This window comes from Pteropus medius, unplaced genomic scaffold (genome assembly GCF_902729225.1).
Source record: "Pteropus medius unplaced genomic scaffold, Ma_sr-lr_union100, whole genome shotgun sequence".
Classification (NCBI taxonomy): Eukaryota; Metazoa; Chordata; class Mammalia; order Chiroptera; family Pteropodidae; genus Pteropus; species Pteropus medius.
The window spans coordinates 1,113,882-1,124,636 of record NW_024356249.1 but is presented as its reverse complement, the minus strand read 5'-3'; the positions used below and the strand labels follow the sequence as shown (position 1 = coordinate 1,124,636).

The 10,755-nt window shown below is 42.3% G+C and overlaps 1 protein-coding gene across 1 annotated transcript; it reads left to right on the top strand.

Moving 5' to 3' along the window:
- Positions 1-4,912: 4,912 nt before the first annotated feature.
- On the top strand, positions 4,913-5,901 carry OR9A4 (olfactory receptor family 9 subfamily A member 4). The gene is given in 3 exon segments (XM_039860657.1): positions 4,913-5,440; positions 5,442-5,474; positions 5,476-5,901. Coding segments are annotated over 3 exon segments (987 nt in total).
- Positions 5,902-10,755: the final 4,854 nt, after the last annotated feature.

The following is a 10,755-nucleotide window of genomic DNA, read 5'->3' as shown; positions in this document are numbered from 1 at the left end:
CTTTGTGAACATGAAATGTAAACCAGAGAAGCAATAGAGAAAAATCAGCAAAGCCAAATGCAATGCCTTGGAAAAGAATAACAAAATTGATAAATCTCTAGCAAGAATAAGCAGGGAAAAAAATAAAAGAGCACGAATTACCAATGTCAGAAACAAGGGATATCACAATAGATACGATGAACCTTAAAAGAACAAAAGCAGATGTCATGAGCAACGTTGTCAGTAAACTTAACAACTTGGATGAATTAAGCAAGTCGCCTGAAAAACAGAATTTACTAAAATGAATACAAACTGAAGTAGAAATTCCAAATAGTCTTATAGCTATTAAAGATGGTAAACCTGTAATTACTTTCTTTCAAAAAAAAAAAAAAAATCTCCTGGCCTAGATGTCCTCATTGATGGGTTTTCCCAAGTAATTTAGGAGGAAATAATATAAACTTTTTCTCCATAAAATAGGAAAGGAGGGAATATTTCCCAATTCGTTTTAGGATGACCAGAATTAGGAGTGGGGGATTTTTAAATGATGACCTGTGCTGATTTTATGACAAGGACCTTGCATAAAAGAAAACTATAGGCCAATATCTCTCATTAACGGAGAGGCCAAAATCTTAAATAAAAAGTTAGCCAATATATTTCAGTAATTTAAAATGGGATAGCATATTGCAAGAATTCCCTCATAATTTTTCCCAATTTCTCTCTAGCACTGAAGCAATCATTGTTGAGGTTTCTTGACAGATTATTTTTATCTATTCTACAGTAATTATGATAGTATCATACAAGATGTATTCTTTAGCGTCTAGCGTTTTCATTCAGTGTAAGGTATCTGAGCATCATCCATTTTGTGTCAATCAGCATTTTGTTACTTTTCATTGTTGAGTACTATTTCCTCATATGAATATACCTTTCTCTTGTTGATGAATATTCATTTTCTGTCATTAATAGCTATAATGAATGAAGGTACTATGAACGTTGGAACAGAAGTATTTGTGAGGACATACGTTTTCACTTATTTTAGGCAGCTACCTACAGGTAGAATTGCTGGATCATAGGGTAGCTGTGTACTTAGCTTTAAAGAAATTGGTAAAAATTTTTCCAATGGGTTTTACCAGTTTACACTCCTTCCTACTTCTGAGTTGTCTACCTGGCTCCCGTGGCCTTAGACAACACAGGAAGGATATCTAGAGAAACGGAGCCATGCCCTGAATTAGGGGAGTTGGTTCTGCAAAAGGTTCTGAGAGAGAGTCCATCTCCCTCGGATTCCTCGTTTGCCAGTGGCCTTGCTTCACGATTCTCGGTCATCACGTGACCCAGCACAGCTGCTCCAAAGCTGACAGGCAGATGCTGGGGACAGAGGTGTCCTGGGTAGCCGTCGGCAGTCCCCCTGGGGATGAGGGCCTCTGGGTGAGTCCTTCCTTCCCAGTGTGATTACTAACTCCTGATATGGAATCTGCACAGGGTTAACGCTGAGATAGAAACATCCTGCCCAGAGGCTCTAGGGATAGGCCCAATATCATCTCACCTTGAGAGATTATAAACTGATGTACCTTTTTTGAGAGTAATTTGGTAACAGCTAATAATTTACTACAATTAAGAAGGTATACTTGTTCAAATTTACAGACTCGTGAGGGTATTGATTGCAGCCGTATTTATAGACCTGGAAAACTGGAAAAACAAAATCTTCATCAGCATACTCATTAAGTAAATGATCAGTATATTCATAAAGTGAATATAAAGCAATCACTTAAAATGTGATTGATATATAGTTGCTAATATGGAAAGGTTTAATACACATGCAAGCATGCATACCCACATGCATATAAGATGTATTTTATATATATATATATAAAGAAGAAATTAACAGGATAATATATTTATTAAAATATCATTTACTTAAAAAGAATATATAGAGATATTCTTGTATATAAACAGAAAACTTCTGTATGACTACACTAGAAATTTATAACGATATTTAGCTCCAGGAGATGGATTACGAGGATCAAGAAGTTGGGGAGAGGGACATTTACATTTTACCTCATATCCGTCCAGCTGATTTTTAAATTATGACCTGTGCTGATTTTATGAAAAATGACAGTTGTTTTCTTTGCAGTATGAAAACAACTATTTTAAATGTTATTTTGCTATTCGACTCCACGTCTCAGCCACCCTCACTTTTATGTAGAGTTTATTTTTTTATTCATTCATTCATTCATTCATTCATTTATTTTTTTTGCCGATCCCGAATATAGTTTCTTCAACCTTTACCCCTCAATTCAAGCAGCTGAGGGAGGCGACCCAATAGCTTTTGAAGACCTAGAAGGGAAATGTGTGACTGAACAGCCACAGCCAGGATGCCTGCATGTTGAACAGACTTAACAGAATGAGAGGCTGGAGTAGATGTCAGATTGACTCTATGTATCTCTCCCACCAGATTCTCATGACCTTGGCCAGAGAGTATGTGGTAGAGAGAGTACAGAGGTCACCTGGGAAGATGGGCTTCATGAAACCTTGGAGGTGAAGTGAAAATTTTGAACAGGAGGCCATGGCGTAGCCTCTAGATTTTTGATATGTGTCTTGGAGCCATTAGCGGGCTTGTTGGCTTGGGGATAGCGTAGGCTCTGTGGGGCCAGACGGAGTCAGGGAGAAGCAGATCAGATTGGGGGCCTGACTGTTCACAGTTTGGATTGTCTGATGATAAGTTAGGGCCTGGAAAGAAGGCAGCCTGGCTGCTGAGACACTCCTGACTAGGAGATGTCAAGTTTGCCCATTACACAAAACTTTTCCATCTTCTAAAACTTGATTAGCCTCGGGAGGGAGGAGTGAAAGCTTTTCTTTGACTGCATCCCCGGTGTGTCTCGGAACCTGTGCAAATTGTTCCTCGGTGTCTAACTATCCTTGGGGACAGAGAGGGAGAGAAAGAAGGAGGCAGAGAGAGTGAGAGAAGGAGAAGGCTGGATTCCCCTGAGCGCCACTGTTATTTTGGGACTCTTCCCTAAGTTCCTGTGTGCATGGACAGTGTTCTTCATTGAGTGGCGACAGCAGGAGTTGCCCAGTTTCCCAACTGTGGAGCTGCGTGGGCAGGCAGAGGTAGCCTGGCTATCCACCTGAAGAGCAGTAGAACTTTCCAGTCCAGCCTCTCTCTGGAGGTGAGCCTTTTCCAGGGGTTCCTCTTGGTGAAGGAGAGAGTAGAAGAGCATCATCATGACAGCGCCTTCTAAAACGAGGATACCTAGAATTTAAGAGAGGACTAGGGAGCTACAAGAGTAGATGACTCTATATCAAGTCCTCCCTCCACAGCCAGGAGCCCATCGAGGATGCCCAGTGCTGGCGACAGACACGCTCACTGCCTTGACCTGAGACCCCGTGCCCACATTTCTCTTCACCTCCCTTCTGTCTGCTTGCCATTTCGTACAAGATCTCCAGGAAGAGAGACTGCAGGTTGATCGGGCAGTACCTTAGTGAAGAGTGAACGGAGGGAAAGGTGGTTAGGGCGGGTACCGTTTGCTTATTCATCGATTTGTTCTTTAATCTATTCATTGAGATATTGGCAGATCCTGTTCTTGTCACTGGTGGTGATACGAGAACTTGCCTTCAAGGTACTTAATTCTAATGTGGGGTTTCGATGACAAATTAATAATCAAGTAAATGTATACTGTGATTTAAGATATCGATGAGAGCCAGTATAAAGGGAAATACAACCTGAAGAAGTTAGAGAGTAAATTTGCGCGTATATTGCATTACAGAGGATGAGGGACAAAGGGCCCAAGAAGAGGAGACAGTTGAGTAAAGACCTGTATGGTATTTACTCAAGGTCAAGAGAGGGAGCCCAGATGTCCTAAGGAAGTCAGTGTGATCTCCTTCGGTGTCTTCTGACATTTTACCTTACTCTGGGGCTCTGGAGAAAATAGAAGGTCATAGACAGGCAGGTATGCTGTTTAGAATTTTCCAAGTTGCCCTATGAGACTGAGGTCATGGCAGTTTGTTTAGAGGGACCAGTTACCCAGGTCTTGTCTCTGTGCTGGAAGTAGAAATTTGAGACCTGGGGAGTTTAGAGGATGTTGCCTCTACAGCATGGCTCTTTTCTTGTCTCCTGGCTCCAGGGTAGAGGCCGTGCAGTACAAATGGGGGTTCCTTCTGGACCCCGCTTTCTTGTCGTCATCTGGTGACCAGAGAAATCAAAATCTCAGAGCTAAAGAAAATAAGAAATTTCACAGCTTCATTGAATGAGAGGTGGAGGATGACTTTCATCATCCTAATCATGAGAAGTAGGTAATCCACCCCAGAAGTCAGGGAAAGGCTCAATACTTTATCTCAAAATAGCTCCTAGGACAATGTCTTGGAGAGACCTCACTTCCCAACAACCCCCAAAATGACAAATAGAACTGAGGCAACACTTCAGAATGAATATGATGCAAACAGAGCCCGTGTTTAAAGGCAACAAGAGAAAGAAGTGACCATGCCTGGGTGGAGTGGGTTAGGAATAGTCTCTAAGTGCAGCAGTATTTGGCAGGATGTGGACACAACAGGTGGAGAAGACAATTTGGGGGGATTTGGGATGGATGGGGCGGTGGTGTAAACGAGCACCTTGTGGTCAGGGAGGCAGACAGGGTGGCAGGTAGAGCTCAGTGGGAGGCAGGATGTCCTGTGAGTTGAGAGTCAAAGGAGTCCACTGGGGTGGCTGGGTTTTCATGCCTGTTGCACAGTATCAGTGACTTGATCATCTTTTTGGACACATGCATCTATCTTCATATATTCTTCATAAAACATTTCACACCAACCTTGTATAGAAAATAGTAGCATCGTGTTTTAGAGCCTAGGAGGAGAATATATTTCACCAAATTGGAAATGTCTAACTTTTCCGAGACCAGAAACACGTCACCTCTATGTCACTCTTTAAATCCCACAAGGAACCTGCATGTTGGGCAATCACGCCAGCACCACTGAATTCTATCTCCTTGGCTTCCCCGGCTCCGAGGAACTACGCCACATCCTCTTTGCCACCTTCTTCTTCTTCTACTCGGTGACCTTAATGGGGAACACGGTCATCATCGTGGTGGTCTGTGTTGACAAACGTCTCCAGTCCCCCATGTACTTCTTCCTTGGTCATCTCTCCACCTTGGAGATCCTGACCACATCCATCATCGACCCCGTCATGCTTTGGGGGTTGCCGCTCCGCGGGATGCAGACAATCTCTCTGGCTGCATGTGTCGCCCAGCTCTTCCTGTACCTTGCTGTGGGGACCACAGAGTTTGCCTTACTGGGGGCCATGGCCGTGGACTGTTACGTGGCCGTCTGCAACCCTCTGAGGTACGACGTCATCATGAACAGCCGCACCTGCATCTGGGTGGTAATCACATCGTGGGCGTTTGGGTTCCTTTCTGAAATCTGGCCAGTCTATGCCACATTTCAGCTTACCTTCTGCAAATCAAATGTGGTGAACAATTTTTTTCTGTGACCGAGGGCAACTGCTCAGACTTTTCCTGCAATCATACTCTTTTCATAGAGTTTATCCTCTTCTTAATAGCTGTTTTTGTTCTTTTTGATTCTTTGATCCCTACAATCGTCTCCTACACCTACATCATCTCCACCATCCTCAAGATCCCCTCCACCTCTGGCCGGAGGAAAGCCTTCTCTGCTTGTGCCTCCCACTTCACCTGCGTTGTGATCGGCTACAGTACCTGCTTGTTCCTCTACGTGAAACCCAAGCAAACTCAGGCAGCTGAGTACAACAGGGTGGCGTCGCTGATGGTTTCAGTCGTTATTCCTCTCCTGAACCCTTTCATCTTCACCCTATGCAAGGTCACGGAGGCCCTTTGGGATGCGGTGAAACGCTGCTGTCAACTGTTCAGGAGCGAGCCTTGCCCGAGTCACTTTACATGGGAAAACTCTTATCATGGATTCTAGAAGAACCTGAAGAGTGCTTACTCATCTTTGAGCTACATCATAATCAATGTCATGATGAAATAATCTGTGTGCAACAGGTCTTTTACGTCATGGACATGGTTTTTAACATGGTTGCTTGCAGTCATTTTATTATTTTAAATATATATCTATATATACATATATATATACACACACACACACACACTTTTTTCAAGTTGTGATACATTTCACAGTACATCTTTAAAAAAATAAATATGATAATAACGTGTGATATTTAGATTTCTAAACTGGAAAAACTGGGAAAAATATTCTCCAACTGAAGAATTATATGACTACTTAATTCTAGGTTTTGAATCATCCAAAAATATGTCCACTGCTTCGTGTCCTTTGTTTAAAGCTCCCAATTCCTCCTCTGGCTCAAACATGCCCTCTTGATTTCTGTCCCAAAGTCCTGTTGCCTTCGTACTTCTCTGCGTGTTTTCTTAGCTGGCAGAGTTCAGAGAATGAACTCACCTCACAGTTCGGGGCCCCTTTACAGTCTCAAGGGGTCTGCTTATTACATGCAGGCATGTCTGTAACTGGTGGACTTTCTCAGGGTAGGGGAAGGAGAGTGAGGTAGGGAGGTCGTCTGTCACCTGATACTGCTTGCCGCAGAGGAGCTTTTGCACTGGGAGCTGAGTGACAGGGGAGATCGTGCCTGCTGGGTGCCTGGGCTGATGGACGCGCAGAGGGCAGAGGAGGAGGCTGCTTCCTGCTTTTCTCACACACTTCAGTCATTTCAAGGTCCACAGCAGCCCCTCTCTGCTTCCTCTCCTGCCCACCTTCTCTCCTGATTCCTCTTTGTAGCTCTCTTTCTGTGGCTCCGGTTCTGCAGAGTGATTCTTTTTTTAAAAATTTTTATTTTATATTAGTTTCAGATAGACAATGCAATGGCTAGACATTTATATAATTTATGACGTGATCCCTCTGATGACTCTAGCACCCGTCTGGCACTGCACACAGCCATTCCAATAATATTGACTATATTCCCTGTACTATACTCCCCACCCCTATGACTGTTTTTTTTCGCCCTGCCCTCCCAAACCTCCTCCCCTTTGGAAATCACCAGTCTGTTCTCTGTATCTATGAGTCTGTTGTCATTTAGTTTGTTTGTTTCTTTTGTTCCTTGGATTCGGCATATAAGCGAAACCAGATGGTATTTTTCTTTCTCTGTCTGACTTCACGTAGCATAATATTCTCTAGGTCCATCCATGTCATTGCAAATGGTAAGATTGCATTTTCTATGGCTGAGTAATATTCCATTGTATATAGGTACCATAACTTCTTTATCCAATCATCTATCAATGGGCACGTAGGTTGCTTCCATATCTTGGCTATCGTGAATAGTGCCGCAATGAACATAAAGGTGCATAAATACAGTGCCCTTCTTAATTCTCTTTTTCCTGTCCCCTGTCACAGGCCCCCAGTTTACCGTGCTGTTATCCAGCTTTCCACAGCCTCGTTTCCAGCATTTCTCAGCCTCCTCATCCTCCCTAATTTGCCCCGCCCTGTTTCCATTGCTGGCGTCATAAGCACAACTATATCCACTATAGCATTTTATAATAACAGAATATTAATAGCTGAATGGGATATCAATATTTGGTTAAATTATGTTTTACCCGTACAATGAAATACTATGCCACTGAAGAAATGATCTCCTAGATAGACTGGTAAGTGAGACAAACAGAGCACATGGAATTTAGTATTTAGCCTTTTATATAAGGAAGGAATAGAAATGATTATACATTAACTCTGTCGATAGGGTCTCAGAACCGTGGCAAAACCAATTGTATCATAAGCTAAGTGATAAAAACAAGAGTTAAGTTCCCGTGGCAACATTATGATAACACAACATTGAACAGAATGATGATGTGTGAGGACTTGCTGCACATTCGTATTTGCTTGTATTTGTTTGTGGGCAGCATCACGAGAGATGAGTAGGTAGTTACCTGTGGGATTGTGGTGAGGATTTGGGCAGATGAAATGGGGAAGGGATCGAGGCTTTCACTGTATGCCTTTCAGTATGTTTTGTTATTTGTGTAACCCCGAGTAGATATCGCCTATAAAAATAAAATGATTTCATTTCTTTTGCATCACAGAGATACAGTAATTCAACCTCTCACCCTTGTATTTATGTATTTATTTCTCTTCTTATAAAGAATTAATCTGCTCATTTACGTATACATTTCTCTAAGTGGTTGAAGATATTTGGTAAGTGGAGCCTTCTGTTAGATCAAGATATTTTGGGAAACATTTCTAGTGCTTAACATAAACTGGGAGCTTAAGAAGAATCTTTACTGTGGCACAGAGATAGGAAGTGATTGGTCCAAGGTCATGTTCGTATGTAGGGGCCCAGGATCCAAACCTAGGCAGTTTGGCTCCAGCGTTCACCCTCCTAGCCACTACGTTAAATAGCCCGCACTGCCAAATTGTTCGGTGCTATCGTATATCTTTATCTGAACTACCTATTTTTCATTCTTGTAGCAATTAGGATAGTCTAGGTTATGTTATGATAATAACCAACCTCAAAAAATCTTGATAGCTCACAATAGCAAATGTTTATTCTTTCCCCTTTATTTGTCTACTATGGGTCAATTGTCTCTTTGCTCCTAATTGTCTTCATTATAGTCCAGGCTAATGGGGTAGCCTCGAACTGGGACAGTGGGTAAATTGTAGCCAGATTTCATTGGCCAAAGCTAGTGACAAGGCCAAGCTTGCTGTCAGCAGGATAGGAAAGGATTCTCCCCCTACGAAAAGAGACGGTGAATTTGTGAGCAATAATATGATCTGCCACAATGCCTAACTTCAATCTGGAAGTATAGGATTATGTATATCTAAAAAAAGGTAACATTACATGTTGTAATTTTCTTTGATTGTTACAGTCTGCTGCTCCCATAACCTAGGTATGTACTTATAATTAAATGCAAGAAGAAAAAAGTTGGATAGAATATTGTTTTCAATCCTAAGAGTTAAAAAACCCAGCACCCAGAGAAACCAGATATCTACATGCAAAAGAATGAATTTGGATCCTTACCTTATACCATATACAAAAATTAACTCACAATGGATCAAAGATATAGATGTAAATGCTGAAACTATTAAATAGATAAAGATCTCAACTTCAAATCTTCCACAAAGTGCTTCCCCTATTGTTTATTGCCATTGAGATGTACACAGTGGGGATCTTATTTAATATATACAAGAATTTTGTGAGAGGAGTATTACTGTTCCATTTTATAGATAAGGAAATTAAGGTACAGAAAGAGTTAGAAAATTGTACAGATCCACGTAACATATTGGAAGTGCAGTCCAAATTCTAATCCAGTGCTTTATTAGATTTCCATTGCGTTAAAAAACCCCCACATTATTGCTACCCATTAATATCATGTTATTCTACCTTTCTAAGGATCCAGCAACCCCCTGGACCCCTCAGTAATAAATTTAAATCAAAGTCCATGTATTTCTTACATACTCCCTATCCTCACCCCAACCCAGCCCCTGGGCCCCTTTTAGAACTTACGCAGAAGCACCTCCTTATCTTGGGGAAAATCTGAGCTGTCCGTCTGCTGGGCTAATCACTGGATGTCTACATTTCCTGACTATGAGAGTCTCTAAATAATCTGTCATCAAGTAGGAAGTATGGCAACCACAGTTCTCCCTTCTCAAAACGGAAGCCTTGTTGCTTCCTTTTGTCATTTTGCCTTTGGTTAGGATTCTGTTTATTCTTTCTTTGCCGACACCGTCAAGAGAGCTCGTGTCTCCACAGACTGCTAACATAATTCCAACATTCACTCCGCCCCAAACACAGATTGTCTCTGGCCACCTCCTTTAAGCAAATTCTAACACCTAATGTAGTGTCTCATTTTTTAAAATTGTGAATAAGTGGCATACTAATTAACCGATAATTATGAGGCTGAGGAATATAGGAACATAGCTTAGTGTTGTAATAAAAAGTAAAACTAACAAAAATTTAGTTTTTGACATCCATCCGATGATACACACAATCTTCGTGGCAGTGTAGTTAGACATAAAAGGTAAGCAGTTGACCTAGTTGACTATAATTGCCATTATGGTAGTCTGTCCTATGGTTTAATTCTTGTTACTGAAAACAGACAGGCATCTCTTTTCTCTTTTCCATGCACTGAGGAGGGTCTGTAGCTGATGTCATCTCATGAGTGCAGAGAACAGACAGGATGCCCCCAAACTTTCCTACCTCTTTCTTGCCTTCTAGTCCGACCAAAAGAACTCTCTGTTTCCTCCCACGTGATTTCCATCTGCCCCCTGTGCTCCCTTTCTACTGTATGCTTACTCCTTGCCTCCACCCAATGTTTCCTCGGCACCTCCCCCTTTTTCTACTTCTTGGTCAGCTGGACCAACCTGGGGTCGGTGTGGTGCAAGCCAGGGCAGGGCTGTGCATCTTTGGGTCAGTAGGCTATGCCTGGCAGCAGGACATCTCTAGAACTGCAGGGAGGAATATGTTGTAACCACTGGGGCCCAGAAGCAAGCCCAGATTCTTAATATATCCTCAACAAACAATCAGGTACTCAGATCTGTTAAAATGGAGATTCAGGCCAAGACCAAGAACATTTCTAGCTTGAGTCTCTCTTTAGGGCTTTGCTGGAGAACCAAGATTCAGTTTGCTTGGTCATCTTGGCTGTCGGGTTGTCTTCAAAAGGGGTTTTCCAGCAGATTCCTGGCCTGCCCAGACCCCTCTTTATTCTCACAAACAACGCTGTCTGTGCTCCACGCTTGGCTCTAGGCATGCTTCCCCAAGCCTGGCCTCAGCTCAGACTGAGGAGGGCCTGGCTGACCCTTCGGGTCACAGAAGCTGAGTTT